Raw genomic sequence first — 19,518 nt, forward strand, 5'->3', positions numbered from 1 at the left:
TCAACACAATATGTGCTAAGGTGAGTGCCCACACAGGATCGAAGCAAAGTTTCAGGTCAGCCCTGCATCTTCCTGTAGGTGAAGCCCCGTTACAGTCCCCTAAAGCTCAGCCTATAAATCAACCAATCCAGAAAGCTGCAGAAGGGGAACCACAGTGGCTATGGAACAAATCGGAAACTTGATAAGAAACCCCAAATTAAAAGAGGCATGTTTCTCTCGGGAGAAATAAAACCATTATTTTCACAAGGAAATCAAAAAGCAGTTTTCTTTGTAAGAACACGATTGCGCTAAAGTGAGACTAAACTGAAAAAAAAAACAAAAAAAAAAACACAACACTATCTGCCTGTCCATAATCTTCTCCAGTGTGCATGGGTAGGAGTTACTTCATTCCTGCTAAGTCAATTTATATGGCAGAAGATCTGGTACCAAGGAAAAGACCGAGCGAAGATGTCTGCGCCAGTGAGGGGAGGAAAGTTAAGTTCCACTTTAAATTGATACACCCTTATAGCCATTATTCTGAGTATTTTCAAAAATGTGTAAATTACAGTATATGTATAGTAATTGCATTTTAAACATCTTCAGTCCTTACGCTTCACAAGAGACTGCTTTAGTGAAATAAAAATATACAGAATCCAAAGAAATCTATGTAATAAACCATTTAATAAGATTACAAGTAAATTGTACACACGTTCATTTTGAGGTCTAGTGTGCCTTAAGGTACAGTAATCAGAAAAGCTTTCAAACAAGCTCAGACACAATGCTAAATGCCGAAGTTGTTCTGATTTTGACAGCAGATTTATATGTGTTTTCCTTAAATAAATTGGTAGCAAGCAGAACACAAATCTTTAATGAAAGACAGTTTTAGCAAATGGATGGTTCATCTACTGCTTGTGCGCCTTCAGTTACAGCTTTTACACACTTGGCCATAGTCTGTGATGCCCGGGTTATTGAATCTGTAGGTGTTTTAATTAGAACAAACAAAAAACAAAAACAGATTAAAAGTTAAACCACTCTATAGAAAAAAAAAAAAAAAGATTATATATACACACTGTAGCAAGTAAATTTGCTCATACAGGACAATGTAATAATAGAGCTAGAAGTGTGTGTAAATGTGTGTTAAAATAAAACAAAAAAGCCCACTAATTACATTCACAAATCAAAGCATCCCCTTATGTTAAAGTCTTCCACGTTATACATTTCCCACCAGATCAAGAAGAATTTTTTAACTATCTTATTGTTCCATACCTGTCATGTAGAAATCCTTAATAGACGTCTGGGGAGGAATCAACGGATCGGAGAGCAATTGTTGGTTAGCAAGCTGAAAGCAAAATCCCAATGAAAATGATAAGATAAGATCTGACTAATACATGTTGAAAGTTTTTTAAAATAGGCACCCAGCATTATACCTTTGCAAGCTCTGCTGACTGTTTGAAATAATTTGCTTCTTCAACATCATCATAGCGGACTAGATTTGGAGAAACTTCCTGTAATCTTGCTCTCACGGAATCTTGGTCATCATATGGGAGTGTAACACCCGCCAACTGTAAAACAACAGTCTCTCAACACTCAAACAAATGCATCTCAACACTGAATCCACCAATCACTGATTGAGTTCGGTATCAATGAGAGCTATTCTTTCCTACAATCTTTAATTAACACACATTTAATTAAAGAAATAAATAAAAGATATATATATATATATATATATATATATATATATATATATAAATGCAAAATCCAAAAGATTACTGCATCAGATGTAATGATGCCAAGCTAGACTATAGTATACAATATTATATTGTAAAAAAAGCTCATGCAATACCTCTGATATAGCACGGATGATTTTCCAGTCTTCCCTGGCCATTCCAGGTGGACTCACTGCTGCAAGTGTTCTTTGAGCTCTGCCTTCTGTGTTGACATAAGTAGCTGACTTTTCTGTGTAAGCTGCTCCAGGAAGAATAATATCTGCCATAGGAGCTCCAACATCTCCATGATGTCCTAATCATGTAAAATAAATATATAAACTATTTCAGATTAAATGTTTCTTTTATTCACTGCTTCTCTGGTAGACCCAGAGCGGTCTGTGTTTTTTGTACAAGTTTCCAAAAAATCATTGTAAGCCTGAAGATTAACTAACCAACCCAAAAAACCGTAGATACTTTGGACAATAAAATGGTGGCAATCCCAATTTTTTATATCACACGATATTACTGCAAAAGTATATCCTGTACAGTTTTTCACTAAAAATGCTAGTTAATTTTTAGGGCAAACACATGCAATATATAATCCTATTTTTTGTAACTTATAAAGAGGAGGTTAAAATGATGAGTAAATCAATACCAAACTTATCAAAACCTTAAAATTGCGTATGCCTGTGAATTAGTGACAAACGTGGGTACCCTAAATGTTCCATAGGCAACACTCTAATGCATGCTAAATTGATAACCTATGAAGGCTTTTAAAGAGGGGGTCCAGAATCCCTCAAAAAAAAAAAAAAAAAAAAAAAAAAGTCTGCAGCCACACATTCTTGGTTGGTTGGGGGGGGGGGGGGGGGGGGGGAGAGAGAGAGAGAGAGAGAGAGAGAGAGAGAGAGAGAGAGAGAGAGAGAGAGAGAGAGAGAGAGAGAGAGAGAGAGAGAGAGAGAGAGAGAGAGAGAGAGAGAGAGAGAGAGAGAGAGAGAGGAGGGGGGGGGGGAGAGAGAGAGATCCTTCTGCTGCTGTCAAGGTATACCATACACAGGTGGTAGCAAAAGGGTTAAAATGGAAACCTGCCTACACTAAATATTTGAGCTGTAGTTCAGAAAACCTAGGCTACTTATTTTCTAAATCGTTTGAGTGAATATTCTCGAATCCTTTAGTAAATCAGCCTGTCAAGCGGTGATATCAGAAATGTAAGGCAGAAAAATGAAACACATCAAGCACTTAAATACTGCATTATGGCTTACCTTGGTATATAATAAAGCAATCCTTTGGTAATTCTTGACGTGTGATGCAGCCTGCATCTGCACCAAGAAGAAAGAGCACTTTTGGTGGGTTCTTCCGTATGGCTTCCACCCCAGGCTTATAACCCAGATCTAGGGCTGCAACTTGGCTTGCAACTCTATTTGAAAATAAACAAGGGCAGATACGTACATAATAAAACACAGTAAGAAATGCACGCATTAAAAACAAATTTAAAAACATATATACACAATTTACATTGTTTAAAAAAAAAATATATTATGTAACAAATTGAATTAAAACAATAACTGAAAGAGCTGTGATTTAATATGCATAAAAAAACTAAAATTCTACAAGTCTAGTTTTATAAGCTGCAGTGCATACGTTACAAACTAGTCACATGGCAGGCTCTCTACTTCCAAATAATGGCCATAAAGAACACTAAATTTTACACATTACCTTACAGCTATGAGGTGCAAACACAAAAAAAAAAAAAAATTTTGCAAAACATAATTAATGAGAATATGCCTAATTTAAAAGGGAATTCCAGGTAACAAATGCAAAACATGTCATAGGTTGCTAACAAAAGTTTAATAGGACTATCTGGTCCATAGAAACTGATCTGTTGGTCTGCTCTGAACACAAACTGAAAGTGAGCCAATAATGGAAGGTTGTAATACTGCCAGCATCCCAATACATAGTACAAAAGAAAGGCGACCAAAAGGTCAAAAGGATTCCCCAGGGGACTTTAGAGGCAGAAGATATAAAATATATTAAAAAACAAATAATCAATCTTTATTATGAATTCCAAAAAAATGGCCAATGGGACAAAGGTAAAATACAATATGATACACCAATTAAGCCAACATATACCCAAGTGTATTTAGAAATACAACAATATAGATACATGTCTTGCTTGGCGATAATAAAATCTTCCCATAATTCCCAACATGTTTCAGGACGGAGTTCCTTCTTCAGGGAAAATTACTGGTATAATGATGAATTAGTAGGTGTATCTGTGTAACTTTATTCAAAAATAGACATCCACAAATCAGAGGCAGTCTAGCCAAATTCAGCAAAAGATCTTTAAAATTCACATCTCCAGCTCTGAATTGTTACTGCAAGGATCCCAATGGGGCACCACCCGAGGGAAAGGCTAATCTGGTCATAGCAGAATAGCAGTCACAGCAGAGGTATGCTCAGCAAGGAAGTCCCCTAGGACATTTTTACATGTTGGGAATTATGGGACGATTTTATTATCGCCAAGCAAGACATTTATCTATATTGTTATATTTCTAAATACACTTGGGTATATGCTGACTTAATTGGTGTATCATATTGTATTTTACCTTTGTCCCATTGTCCATTTTTTTTAATTAATAAAGATTGATTACTTGTTTTTTAATATATTTCATGTTTCTTATCTTATGCCTCTAAAGTTCCCTGGGGAATCCTTTGACCTTTTGGTTGCCTTTCTTTAGTATACGTAAGGCTAAAGGAGGGGCCAGGAAAAAAAAAAAAAATAGAAGAGAGGGAGGCAAGGCAACCCTGAGGTGGGGGTGGGGCCCACTAATGCCCTACACTCCCATGGTGAAGGAAAAGGTGCAAACTCCCGCCTGTATGACAAGGGACCTAAGGGTGCAGTCCTTTTTAGCATGGGCTCAAGTTAAACAGCCTCACCCACCAGTGACAGGTAGCTGCCAATGCTGCTATCCTTTTTTTCTTTATATACTTGCAACGTGCTAGAAAATGTGACTACTTCAGAACAGTCATTTCCCTAGCACATCCCCCTTCTTCCTTGCATGTCAAAACCGATCCCCTTTCCTGGGAGTCTCCAATTACTCTCTGTACTGATCCAGCTCCTCTGCCCCTCCCCTTACCTCCCTACAAAAGCTTTATGTGGTTGCTGGAGGGAGATGCAAAGGGAATGCTATGGAGTGTCACTTGAGTGACAGCTCTGAGTCTGCTGAGGTTGTTGACATCACATCCTGCAGCAATCTCTGGCCTTTGCTGGCAGGTAACATGAGGTAAAAATATTTTAACTGCACTTATAATCCTATGGGAAGATCTTTATTAAAATGAATGGTCTGGCAGCTGGGTCTCTTTGTATATACAGGTGACTGGATAATGCTATAGGATGATAAACCCATTTAAAGTGTTACTAAACCGACAACAGTAAAATCAGTCTGTATATGCAGTAAAGCATGCTTGATATACTCACTGTGGAACCTAAGGGGTTAATCGTCTGCATTGTGTAAAAAGGCTGTTTGATCCTTTCTTCTCTGCCCCTCCTCTTGTTGAAATGATCACCTGATACAGACTGAACCCGTGGTCACATGCACATGCTCAGTTTGGTGTGTATTGCTAGAGGGTTTTTTTTGTTTTTTCTTGGGAGAGTGCATGTTATCAGCACAGGACCAATCAGCACTGTCCAGACAGAGGTCAGGGGATTTCCATCCTCCTAGAGCAGAAAGAAAACTCCTACAAGCTTTAGCTAGTGGTGAGCTGATAGAAGTCATAAGACTACTCTAACGGCTGATGAGAAAAGGTATTTAGCAGTTTATATTTACTAAAATAATTGCACTTCCATGTTGTGTGTACTGTGGTAAACCAGATATAGTGAATGCAGGGTCCTGGGTTTAGTAACACTTTAATCTCCTTAACTATTCGCCTTTAATCCATAAATGTGGCATTTTACAGTGGACTTTGTTGTATTATAAGGAGATGATGATGATCACCTGTGTAGAATATTTAGTACTTTCCATTCCTCTGGCACTCCACTGGTGCTCCTGGCATTCTGTGCAATGCTAGACACTGCGGCATGAATTGCAGCCCCATCTTTTCGCTGCAAGGCACTGCTGCCCACCACAACCATAGGTTTCTTGGCTTGACTGAGAACCTGAACAAAACAACACTATGTTGTAACAACTCTAAATATTCATTTCAGACAGATATAAAACACAACTAATGCAGTGATGTCATACAAATAAAATCAATGTATTTTTGAATGCAATTAGTTCCAGTGCCTAAAATTGACTTGATATCAGCCTCTAATGACACTCCTTCCCAACCCTTCTTTGTTGTTTAAAGCTGAACTCCAGAAAAACAGCTAAATACACAAATGAAATACATAAAAGGAAGTGGTTTTACCTACCAAAGAATTTGCATTTGTCTATCCAGTCCTGAGGTTTACAGCTCTAAATCGCAGGGCAGGAAATCTGATTTTTCTCTGCTGTATTCAAGTAACACATACTGGTCTTGTCCAACCCCAGTGGAAGGATAGGCATCAGACAGATTATCTGGGACTCTGCTCTTCCCCTCTCTCAGCATGCTGCCTAATAGCATATGAGCACTGCAGCACAACTAGCTTGTCATAGACGGAGTTCACACAGGATCGGTGCCGGAAAAACTCCCTGCACCAAACCCATGCTGACACGGAAAGAAAAGCCGAGGATTTGATATCCCCACGGCTTGCTCTCCTCTCCTTGCAGGGATGACAGTATGGGCTAGACGGTTTTTGATTGGTCCGTGGCAGTGCTGTCCAATCAAAAGCAGTCTAGACCAGTGGTCGGCAAGCCGCGGCTCGCGAGCCACATGCGGCTCTTTACACAGTTTAATGCGGCTCTTCTGTGTGCCGGGCGCCCGCTCCCCTCCCTCCTCTCGGGCGGCTGCCCCAAAAGTCAGGACTCTGCAGCTAGCCCAGCAATGGGCAAACTACGGCCCGGCGGACCTTTTAATCCGGCCCGCGGAGCGTGGCAAACATTGGCTGTCAGGATGTAGGTGGGGCAGCGTGACGAACTCCTCTCCTCTCACAGTCCGCCCTGAAGACCGGAACGGCGCGGGAACACGGCGAGAGGAACACGCGGAGCATAGGTAAGTGAATTGACACAATATGGGGAATGAATTACTATAGGGGGGATGAATTACTATAGGGAGGATGAATTACTATATGGGATGAATTACTATATGGGGGATGAATTAATATATGGGGGATGAATTACTATATGGGGGATGAATTACTATATGGGGGATGAATTACTATATGGGGGATGAATTACTATATGGGGGATGAATTAATATATGGGGGATGAATTACTATATGGGGGATGAATTACTATATGGGGGATGAATTACTATATGGGGGATGAATTACTATGGGGGATGAATTACTATGGGGGAAGAATTACTATATGGGGGATGAATTACTATATGGGGGATGAATTACTATATGGGGGATGAATTACTATGGGGGAAGAATTACTATATGGGGGATGAATTACTATATGGGGGATGTATTTTCAGTTTTAAAAATGTGGCTCTCAAAATAAATTTCAATCGTGGTTTTGGCGAGATTTGGCTCAGTTGAAAAAAAAGGTTGCCCACCACTGGTCTAGACCATACTGTCATCCCTGCAAGAAGAGAAGAGAAAACCTCAGGGATTTCAAATCCCCATCTGTACCTTCTATGACAGCATGGGATCAGTGAAGGGAGGTTTCCCACACCGCTCCTGTGTGAACTCAGGCTATGACAAGCCTGGGTTCACAGAAGAGCGGGGGGAAACCTCATGTGATTTGGACAGGAATGGCACTGTATTCCTGTTCAAATCACATGCTAATCTTTGAGGTCCAAATTACACTGCAAAGTACCAGTTTCAGGTATCGGTAGCATTACCACGAGCACTCCTGAAAATACTCAGAATTGGCACCCATAACGGTATCAGTGCATTATATATATATATATATATATATATATATATATATATATATATATATATATATATATATATATATACATACACATACATATATACACACACACACACACACACACACATATATACATACACACATATGTTAGTTGTGCTCAAAAGTTTGCATACCCTGGCAGAAATCATGACATCTTGGCATTTATATTGAAAATATGAGTGATCATGCCAAAAAAACAAAAACTGTCTTTTATTCAAAAGACAGTGATCATATCAAGCCATTTATTATCACATCGTTGTTTGACTCCTTTTTAAATCATAACAACACAAATCACCCAAATAACCCTGATCAAAAATTCACATACCCTGGAACGTTTGGCCTTGGTACAGACACACAAGGTGACATATACGGGTTAAAATGGCAATTAAAAGATTACCTTCCCATATCTGTGACTTTTTAAATTGCAATTAGTGTCTGTGTATAAATAGCAAACGAGTTTGTTAGCGCTCACGTGGATGCACCAAGCAAGCTACATATTGAGCTATGGGGAGCAGAAAAGAACTGTCAAAAGACCTGAGTAACAAGGTAATGGAGTAGTATTCAAAGCCTTGAATATGCCAGTCAGTACTGTTCAATCACTTATTAAGAAGTGGAAAATTCAGGGATCTCTCGATACCAAGCCAAGGTCAGGCAGACCAAGAAAGATTCCAGCCACAAATGCCAGAAGAATTGTTTGGTATAAAAGGAAAAAACTCACAAGTAACCTTAGGAGAAATACAGGCTGCATGGGGAAAAAGACGCTGTGGTTGTTTCAAGGAGCAGAATACAATGATAATTGAACAAAAATAAGCTGCATGATCAAGTTGCCAGAAAGAAGCCTTCACTGCGCCAATGCTACAAAAAAGCACGGTGAGTCGTGTCAAGGTGTTGTGGGGCATATTGTAACTGGGCTTTTTTGTCTCTTTCCACTGAGGAGGCATTTCAAAATGCGTTGGGCTGTCCCTCATCCATACCTCCTTGAAGTGAAGTTCAACAGTATAATATGTTATAGGACTGGTGGAACAGTAGAGACATGTAGCACGGGCGTATATACAGTATGTATATTGTCAGCCTACAATATATATGTTTTATGGGATAGCTTTATCAACATTGTTAACACCGATGATCATTTCTGTCAAACGTTTTATCAGGGACATACTGCTCCAGTGTTAAAGAGCAAAGCAAAAAAAAAATCTTTCTGTGTCCTAAATATAGATGCTCAAAGCATCCAGAGCTGCAAAATTGTATTTATTTTAAAAGAATGAAAGTCAGTCATAACTAGATGGCCTCCGAATAATAAATCACCAAGTGGTCCAACAACAGAAAGGTTCAGGTGCCAAAGAGACCTTGCCTCTAGTCTAGACCATATTTTCAGTCTGCTAAATTTTCAATCAGCACCACTGTGGGTGCAATAATTGGAAAATTACTCCCAACTGTAAACTATGGGCATAATACCATGGAGGTCAATGGAGGAGGAATACCCAAAATGGTGTCCAAATGGTCCGGTTCACACCGCCCGCATGGCCCATCCAGTGTGCCGGGAAGCTGGTAGCACCTCCCAGCCATGGGTTGCCCAGACAACACCATAAAGCCCTAGAATTGAGGCGGGGGACTGCCCCTTGAGTGGCAGGTGACACACATAATCAAGAGCTCAACCAGAGGAGACCTGAAATAACCAACCCAAAATCTGAGCAAATGCATAAAATCACATATGCAGATGTAACAATCATATACATCATGCAGAATTTAAAGTATCACAATATACCTGTAGACCATGCATATATGTTTTATGTAACAGACTTTTTAACATTGTTAGCAATAAAAGTATAAATTTTGATATGATGTATGTGTAACTGTGAGTGCCGATAAAGCCCCAATAATTTTGGTGGTATATTGGGCTGTAATGTGGAGGGATGTTGGCATCCCCTTTTGATAGAAACACCACCACGCTATCCAAGTGTTTTCCATGGGTCTGTGCAGAGAAACATATCACAGATTTACAACTGTCCATCAGGACACAGGAACTGAGGGCATTAAATCTTTACCATGTATATAAAGAATAACCAGCAATCATGAAACTTTAACAAAGCATATAATTAATTACTCACCTTACTGAATGGATGTTTTCCTGATGCAATATCCTTGATTATTTGAGGGGAATCTCCCAAATGATCATAAGTATAGGTCAAGTCTATTGCACTTCCTACCACAGCAACTTGCAGGTCATTGTGAAGCCAGCTAAATATTAAAATAATACACCAAGTGCGATTATAATTTTTGCACGGTATAGAATACAGGAAAAACGTAATAATCATCATAGAATAAGTGGTGGTAATTACTACAAAAAAAAAAAAACAGCTCTAATATTAGAAAGCATATAAGGTTAGATATTAAAGTGATTCTAAGTGCTTGTTTATTTATAAAAAACAGGTTCGTACTTAATTGCCCTGTGCAAGGGCCAGGGCCCACAATAGCAAACTGCTTGCTACAGGGGCACTAGTGGGTGCTTGCGCTCGAGCCCCACTCTATGCATCCATAAACCAAAGAGCCATGTCTCGGCCCCACCCCTGCTCTCTCCTCATTGGCTCACTGGCTGTGATTGACAGCAGTGGGAGCCAATGGTTTCTGCTACTGTGTCTCAGCCAATTAGGAGAGAGAGACCTGGGACAGTCAAGGCTCCCATGCATATCACTGGATCGAGAGGGGGCTTAAGTGGCTGTGGAGGGAGCAGCACACAGGTTTTTTTACTTTCATGCACGGAATGCATGAAGGTAAAAAAACCTTCAGCCTTTACAAATAACTTTAAGTTAATTAGCAACTGGCAAAATAAGTCAGCTACAATAAAGGCAAATCTATCAGCAGTTCCACATGGGAGTTCTCAAAACCGCATGCAACAACTCAGTCCAAGTTCAAAAAATGCCAAATATATAGTCCACAAAAGCAGGTGCATTGCAAACAAATGTAGAAACTAATGTGACAAGGAGAATAGTTTTAAAAAATAAACAATATATGTCAAAAAACATCTTGAAGCTCAAGGACTGGTGTGGACAGGGTCTTAATGGAAGCACCTGGGAGCAAAGCATTTATTAGATTTCCACCACCTTCACTCTGCCATAAACTGGAGTGATTTCTTCTTGGAGAGGGATAGTACAAATAGCACCACACAAAAATTAGAAATTGTAGGACTGAAGCTGATCTAAAGGCAAATGGTATCCCTGCTCCTTTAGAGCACCTTAATATAAATTGTTAGAGGTCCACGTCCTGTATTTATGGCTCTAATGTAAACAGCTTGTTTTCAAATATAAAAGCCCTAAAATTTCTAGTGCATCTGGCAGTGGCGTCACGTTTAACACTTTGTCCAATTAAATGAAGATGATTTACCTCAATTATTTAATTCATCTGCATATAATTTGAATAAAACAGGACTTTACTTTGTCTAATGTTTGGAAAATTTGAAGTGAATCTTCATTCTTGTTTTGAGTGAACAGTCTAAGCTATTTAAAATTCATACATACCTCTTCCGAACCCTTGAATTAAACAGTGTGGCTTCATAACGTGGATTAGTACCTATCAGCAGCAAGAGATCAGCTTCCTCTACACCAGCAATCCGTGAATTTAAAAGATAATTTGATCTTAGATCAGTGCTGCAAAAGGTAAATACAAAACAATTTTTATTAGATTTTTGGGAACCACGCATCAAACTGAGCTGAAACATGCAAAATTAAAGTATAACTAAAAGGCAAAACTTTTTTTTGTACTTTTGGACAGAGTGGAGAAGGATTAGAACACCTATTAGGTCTGTGCCCCATTAGAGAGATTAACCCTTTCTATTTGTCCTGTTTACCATTATCATTAAAAGTGAAAGTAAAAGAAAATCCCACATTTTCAGTTGTCCCCAGAAAAGTAATACAGAGGAAATTTTCCAGTGGGGACACTAATTCCAGTGACCTGGGGGTCCCCAAGAAATCCCCTTAATTTGCAGGGATTTCCTTCACTTCCTGTTTTGGCTATGGGACAGGAAGGGAAAGTAAATCTTTCCAATGGGACACTGATGGCAAAAAATAAACTGACGGGTTATAAACCTCCCTTTCTCTATCCAAGATGAAAAGAAAAAAAAAAAGAAAAAAAAGTTTTGCCTATAGTTCTGCTTTAATATATTTTTTATTTTCAAGACGTATCCATAGACAGGTCATATCTGCTATATGTAAACCACATTTGGAGAAACTTTTCTTATGTTATATTTTATAATATTTCATATATAGATCTGTATTCATAAGGATATGCCAATCTATGACAGACATTATAAATGGTGTCAGTCTTCAAAGACACAGGATACATGCTACAGGATACATGTAAACAACCTGCCATGTGCAGGGTTTATTGAATTTTAGAACTGACATAACCTAAGTAAGAACAGTTCTACTCAGGGCGAGGAAAGCTCCAAACGTGTTCACAGCAAACTCTAAAGCAAGTGTCATCCACAAACTATGCAAGAAGACAAACAGGAATACCCATATGTATTGTTTGTTTCTACGCTAATGCTATCTGAAAACTACTACTACCACTACTGGTACTTATATAGCTCCGTCAATTTACACAGCGCTTTACATATATAATGGTACATTCACATCAGTCCCTAACCCTCAAGGGGTGTACAATCTAAGATCCCTAACTCACATACATACATACATACACATACTAGGTCCAATTTAGACAGCAGCCAAGTCACCTACCAGCATGTCTTTGGAGCGTGGGAGGAAACGGGAGGAAACCGGAGTAACCAGTGGAAACCCACGCAGGCACAGGGAGAACATGCAAACTCCATGCAGGTGGTGCCGTGGTTGGGATTCAAACCGATGACCCTTGTACTGCCAGGTGGAAGTGCTAACCATTTAGCCACTGTGCTGCCCATTATTATTATTATACAGGATTTATATAGTGCCAACAGTTTGTTACAATTTTGCACAGGGGCCTCATTTATAAAATATGATTATATCCAGCTTGTGGTCAGCAGAAAATAAAAGTACATGCATTATGAAATGTGGGGGGAAATTGACTAAAACTGGTGCACCTGTGCATAGTAACCAATCAGCTTCCAGGTTTTATTGTCAAAGCTTAATTGAACAAGCTGAAGTCAGAAGCTGGTTACTATGCACCACTGACACACACACACACACACCTTACTGCACTTTAACATAATACCATGGGCTTTAGAAAAAACTATCTACTCACATAGGTGGATGCAGCATTGATCCAAAGCTGAATCTGTCCCTCGCCAGATCTGCACAGAGAACTGAGCGATCAAACACTGGCTCTCTGCTTTTCCCGTCCAGCGCTCACTGAAATGCTGAGCTGTGGATGGGACAGGAGGGGCTGGCTCCGTCTCTCAGGGGCTCGCTGAGAGTCTGAGCCAGATGCCGGTACAGGCTTCTGGGCGGATACGGTCAGGATCTTTTCAGAGCCTGGACTGACTCTGACGTCAGCTGAAAATGGGTCAGAGGACAGGAGTGCAGAGCTAACTGAACTTCTGTGATCTAAAGGAGAGGGGCAGCCAAAAAAGGTTTGGCTATACTTCTTTAATGGAATGACTCTGAAAGCATCAAAAGCCATCATGGGACAAAACAATTATCAGTATCAATACTAGGTAATGTGCATAACTACTAGAGATCAGAGAATATATTTTTCTTATAAATAAAAAGTATTAGGTTATCACGTTACCCAGCTCCATAATTGGGAAAGATTTCCTCAGTGCACAGACAATCAGAATTCAACTGATTAAGCAAATCTTTAAGAGCAATAAGTGCCTCGGCATCCACCAGCCCTCCAGCAATAGCTGCTACATCTTTCCCCTGGACACTTTGCAACTAAGAAAAAAAAAGGTTAAAGGTGAAATAAATTGCAGGATAATACATACAGAATAAAAAACAAACAGGATAACATTATTCCTGTGTAAAGCATTGTCTGTAAAATTTAAATCATGAACAACTAATAATACAGAGGAAGGTAAATCATTTTTAAGATAAAAATAATAATAATAATAATATAGAAATTTACTTAACCACTTGCCCTCCAGAAGATTTACCCCCCTTCCTGACTAGGCCATTTTTTGCGTTACGGCGCTGCGTTACTTTAACTGACAATTGCGCGGTCATGCATTGCTGCACCTAGATGAAATTTACTTCCTTTTTTTCCCACAAATTGAGCTTTCTTTTGGTGGTATTTGATCGCCTGTGCGGTTTTTATTTTTTGCACTATAAGCAAAAAAAGACCGACAATTTTGAGAAAAAAAACTATATTTTGGACTTTTTGCTATTAAACATGTCCAGTAAAAAAATTTCAAAAATCACATTTCGTCATAAATATAGGCCAAAATGTATTCTGCTACATGTCTTTGCTAAAAAAAAATCCCACTACGTGTAAATTAATTGCTTTACGTGAAAGTTATAGTGTTTACAAATGACAGTATAGATAGTGGGATTTTTTTTTTCTACTAGTAATGGCAGTGATCAGCGACTTTTAGCGAAACTGTGGCAGACTTTCTGACACTGGGGGGGGGGGGGGGAAACTTTGTGTCACCGACATCCCCAGTGACACCAATACAGTCATTAGTGCTAAAAAACAGCACTGACACTAATGACACTGGGCAGGAAGAGTTAATGTGAGGGGTGATCAAAGGGTTAACTGTGTTAAGGGAGTGTTTTACAAGGGGGCGGGTGTGCTTCACTGTAAGCCGACAGGGAGGAAGATTGTAAACAAAACAGTCTTCCTCCCCGTCGGTGACTGTAGGTAATCACCGGGCCCGGCGGGTAATTGACATCAGCGGCAGCGAATGGCGGCGCGCCCCCTACCCAGAAATGCGAAATCACAGACACACACACACATATATATATACACACACACACACGTGATTTTGTACACCTGCTATATGGTGGTGGGTAAGCGGTTAAATGATAAGTTCACCTTTTGAAAGAAAATAATAAATGCACATTTTTGCGAGGATTTCTAAGGAGCCTGCAGAGCCTCAGGATAGCTGTCTGCACGTACCTCGTACCTATGCTACCTGAGAGCAGAAAGAATAAATGGACTATGAGAGCACTCACCATTGCTTGAGAACTACAAGTCATCAGCCGCAATAGCTGATGCTGTATTTCTAGGCATTCATACACAGGAAACTGTGACTGAATGACGCGGCCATGTGGGCAGAGTCTCCTATTCCAGATGGAAGTGTTGAGAAGCTAGCTAAATGTTTATGCAAAGCCTGCACTGACATGACCATTACCTAAATCACCAGCAAAAAAACCTGAAGCCTTACCTAACACAGGAAGGGGTTATGTCTAAAAGGGAATTTCCAGTGCCCAATTGCCAGTGCCCAGTCATCTGAAGGTAGCAGCATAACCCTATCATGATAGAGATGAAGATACCCTATGTCCTGGGATGTACAACAGAGAGAATGATTTTCCTTCAAATTTGCATACCTTTCCCAAGCCAGTGGTTCAAAATAATAATGAAGGAGATCAGCAATGACAACCACCATTTTACTTTAAAGAGTAACTCCACTTTCATTGAGAAATAATATCTATGTATGTTGCAGGGATATAAACAAACTTTGTTGCAGATTCCTACCTTTTGTTTTTCCGAAGAAATAGCTGTTTATCTGTGTCCATGTACAAAGTGAATATGAATGGGAGTAGCTTTTTCCATTCATATTCCATTTCCATTGAAGTGGCAGGGTCTGAATCCCTTTAGACATAATTAACCCTGTGGGAGTATCTTACCATAAATGAAATTTTGTTGCAGAGTATGCCCAAAATCTGATGTGTATCTTAGTGCAGACTTCTGGAAAAAACAGTGAGCCAATCACACAAAAAGTTCTGTATACAGAACGCTTTGAGGTTGCCATATTGCATTGAATTTTACACTAAAGGAAAGGTAATTTCTAGAAATATTATATTACAATATGGCTTACGTCGCAATTGTTTAGGATATATATTTTTTAATTGCAATATTTTTTTCTCAAGAAAGTGGAGTTACCCTTTAAGGCGAGATTTACAATATTCTGTGTGCCTGTAGCGCACATGGTAATGCACACACGAAGGTGTGAATGGGCCGTGGATGTTTCCCTTTGTTTTTTCATTTTCACTAAACTGTTGCATAAAGATGTGAGCCAGTCAAACAGGAACGAATGGGATTTTTACCGTCATGCATTTTCACATTTAATATGTTTTTATTGTAAATGTTCAGAGGACATTAACAGGGTCACAGAGTTATACAATCATACACTTGATAGTCATGTATTGAAATACAGGGCCACTTCCACTGTTCACTTGACATACGGCAAGATGCAAGAGTTTTGCTGCATCAAAATGGAACAGTGTTAATAGGTCCCAAGTACATGATCTGTATGAGGAATGCCTAAGGGGCTGGATCAAGGAAAGATCTGAGGAGGGAGAGATCCATATGACCATCCAGGCTTACATAGTAGCCCTCTATCTGCAACCTTCACCTGCATCACCTCAGGCTGATTGGAAGGAGAGCACACAGATATTTCATCCTTGCTGAACTCTGCACCAAGTTTGTTTTGTGTTTTTGCACAATATTTATTGAATCTCACCTTTTATTCATTTTTCAATTTATTAATTGGATTATTTATTTAATCATCGAAGGACACAAATTTGAATAATTTTGTACAGACTTTTATCATTTATTTTTTAATTTTTTTTTTTTATATCACCAATTTTGATATATATTTTCCTAATTAATTTATTCACTATTAACACATGTTTGGGTATTGATTGGCATTACAATCATGTATGGTTACACATAAGAGATCATGCAGCTATTAGAGATTTAATGTAAATACAGTTCTTATACTATATACAGGTAATAGGTATTGATAGAGCGCAGCATCTATATTTTCTTCATTTGTATGCACTGATAACTCACATTTATGAGGGTGAGCAAGATAGCCTGCGATCTTATTGATAGAAGCGGTTTATTATACACCTTATTGGCTCACAAGTACATTTTTAATAATAGGTCCTAAGTACTTAAAGGCAGAAGTTCTTAAAGAGCAAATAAGAAAAAAAAAAAAAAAAAAACACCAAAACACTAAATCCTTACCACACCAGCCACCCGCGTAAGTACATCTTCCCAGGAAGCGTGAACTAAATAACCTTTTTCATCTCGGATCATTGGTTGTGTCAGTCTCTGACGTTTGAGCCCATCATAAGCAAATCTATTTCAACGTAAAGCACACATTTGTCCATGTTTAAGAAAGGGGTCCAAGATATTATAACAGATGCCTATCTGAGGTTTACATAAACAAGTATTTCACATAATATCAATTGTTTTAAAAATGATTAGGCCTCTTGCACATGGTACTGATGTTTGAGCATTGTGCACATGACACATTCCTAGGCAAAATCCATTACTATTCATGCTCATTTGCCCACACCGCAAAATACTGACCAGGACCACACATTTTTCTATCTCTCTTTTTTTACTCAATGGGCTGCATGTTAGGTCAGTGGGAAAAAAGCTCAGTGCAGCATTTTTTTTAAGCTGCAGTGTGCAAGAGGCCTTCAAAAAGGTGAAAAAACAATACATTGTGGCAAATGAATATAATATTTTGAAATTCAGCTGAAGAACAAAATTAGACAGATGAGAGCTGTTGTACCTGGTTTTGTCAGAGATCCATTCCTCATTTATATCTTCATTCATTCTGGGCAAGATTCTCATCACCTCTCCTCCTCTTGTACTAACCACAATATTACTACCAACAGCATCAAGAACATCAACAGATTCTGTCTTCCTGTATATAAACACAGTGTAAAACAGATCATTTCACAGAAACACACAAACTTAAAAACAGTCATAAAGGCTTTTTTTTCCCCTAAAATAAAAAAACATTTTATTCTTACCTGCTCTGTGCAATGGTTTTGCACAGAGCAGCCCTGAACCTCCTCTCCTGGGGTCCCCTGCCAGCACTCTTGGCTCCTAAACTTCGTATACACATCTGTGGGCTCAATCCCAAGCCGGGTTGTGTGTGTCTATTGACACACAGTGCAGCTGAGCCCTGCACCCCACTCTCTGCTCACAGGGTGTGATTAACCAGGTCAATATCAGGCACTTTTACCCCCTTCCTGCCCAGGAAAATGTTTCAGGTTTCAGCGCTCTCACACTTTGAATGACAATCGCGTGGTCATGCAACACTGTACCCAAACTAAATTTTTATCATTTTGTTCACACAACTAGAGCTTTCTTTTGGTGGTATTTAATCACCGCTGGGGTTTTTATTTTTTGCTAAATTAAACAAAAAAAGACCGAAAATTTTGAAAAAAAACAAAACGTTTTTCTTTGTTTCTGTTATAAAAGTTTGCAAATAATTGTTCTTCATAAATTTAGGTTTAAGATGTATTCTGCAACATTTCTTTGGTGAAAATAACCCAAATCAGTATTTATTATTTAGTCTGTAGGAAAGTTATAGAGTTCACAAACTATGGTATATATCTGAAAACTGATCAATCCTGAAGTACTGACAGCCAATCTATTTTCTTGAGGCCCAAAAATGTCAGAACAGTACAGATATCCCCCAAATTACCCCTTTTTGCAAAGTAGACAGTCCAACGTATTTTATAGGAGGCATGGCAAGTTTTTTTAAGTTATAATTTTGTCATAATTTTTTGGAAAATGAAGAAATTAGAAAAATAATTTTCACTTTTTTTAAATTTTTTTTTACATACTTTCACCAGTGCAGTACAGCGTCATCATATAACTGGTATGGCGGTGATCAGGGCCACTAACTGGTGACAGTACAAAAAAAAAAATTGATAATTTTTTTTATCAATTTGTTTTTTATTTTATTATTAAAAAAAAAAAATGTCATATTACACTCTGATCAAAAGTAGTATAATGTTACCATAGTAACATTGTACTACTTTGGGGAAGTGATCAGAATTTTTTTTTTTTTTTTTTTTTTACACAATTTGATTGCTTATAGCAAAGAATTTATTTGCTATAAGCAAGCATTTAACTGAATGAAATTGATTAATTCAGGTTTTTTTGTTGTGATTAGCTGTGATTGGCCATGGCTAATCACATCACACAGATGGGCTGTGATTGGCCCAGCCTGTGCATGTGATCACTGTGATCATTCACAGTTAGACACACTTGTATACAATGGATGGCATGAAAGGAAGCCATCCATTGTTTACAACTGTCATGTGACCTGCTGTGATTGGTCACAGCATGTGATATGGTACTGGCAACAGGCCTGCACACAGATCTGTCATCGGCTGTGTCCGGATTACACAGCTGGTGACAGATCTCACCACAGAACGACCCTGCGGGCACGCGCAAGGCGCAGTCCAGGAAGGACATCATATGACGCCCACCCTATTGGCCATGCGGGAAGTATTTAACAGCAGCAAAAGCCAATGACTTTTGCTACTGCTTCTGTGAACAGAGAGAAGAGAGCTGCTGGAGATGGGCACAGCGCTGTATCAAGATTGGTCTCAGGTAAGTATACAGGGAGGATATAAATACAGGGAATGCATTAAGGTGAAAAATGTCTATCCTTTAGAACCAATTCAATAGTTAGTAGTTGATTTAAGTAGTTCTTGTTTATGAGCTACAGATATTGTTACAGAAGAGGAGACTACAAGATGGAGTAATGCATACCATAAGCAAGTCATCTCCATTCACTTCTCTAACTTCTGCAGCAACACATAGAAAGAAATAAAAAGGAAAAAGGCGCCTTGTACTGTATAGTCATAGGCATGTTTGCCCTTATCTCTGTTAATAAAACTTTATTAACAACCATGCAAATGTAACTT

The 19,518-nt window shown here is 38.8% G+C and overlaps 1 protein-coding gene across 1 annotated transcript in view; it reads right to left on the reverse strand.

Moving 5' to 3' along the window:
- Nucleotides 1–641: 641 nt before the first annotated feature.
- NDUFS1 (NADH:ubiquinone oxidoreductase core subunit S1) overlaps nucleotides 642–19,518 on the reverse strand; it is a 55,535-nt gene continuing 36,658 nt past the window's right edge. The window contains exons 9-19 of the mRNA XM_089670987.1: nucleotides 17,361–17,495; nucleotides 16,805–16,919; nucleotides 13,403–13,548; nucleotides 11,200–11,328; nucleotides 9,793–9,922; nucleotides 5,678–5,838; nucleotides 2,945–3,099; nucleotides 1,823–1,998; nucleotides 1,407–1,541; nucleotides 1,246–1,318; nucleotides 642–953 (exon numbers count right to left, since the gene is read on the reverse strand). Of these exons, the coding sequence (XP_089527113.1) occupies nucleotides 862–953; nucleotides 1,246–1,318; nucleotides 1,407–1,541; nucleotides 1,823–1,998; nucleotides 2,945–3,099; nucleotides 5,678–5,838; nucleotides 9,793–9,922; nucleotides 11,200–11,328; nucleotides 13,403–13,548; nucleotides 16,805–16,919; nucleotides 17,361–17,495 (1,447 nt within the window). The 3' untranslated portion in view covers nucleotides 642–861. The remainder of the gene's footprint in view (nucleotides 954–1,245; nucleotides 1,319–1,406; nucleotides 1,542–1,822; nucleotides 1,999–2,944; nucleotides 3,100–5,677; nucleotides 5,839–9,792; nucleotides 9,923–11,199; nucleotides 11,329–13,402; nucleotides 13,549–16,804; nucleotides 16,920–17,360; nucleotides 17,496–19,518) is intronic.

This window comes from Staurois parvus, unplaced genomic scaffold (assembly GCF_062004578.1).
Source record: "Staurois parvus isolate SC_StPar_1 unplaced genomic scaffold, SC_StPar_1.0 ptg000011l, whole genome shotgun sequence".
NCBI lineage: Eukaryota > Metazoa > Chordata > Amphibia > Anura > Ranidae > Staurois > Staurois parvus.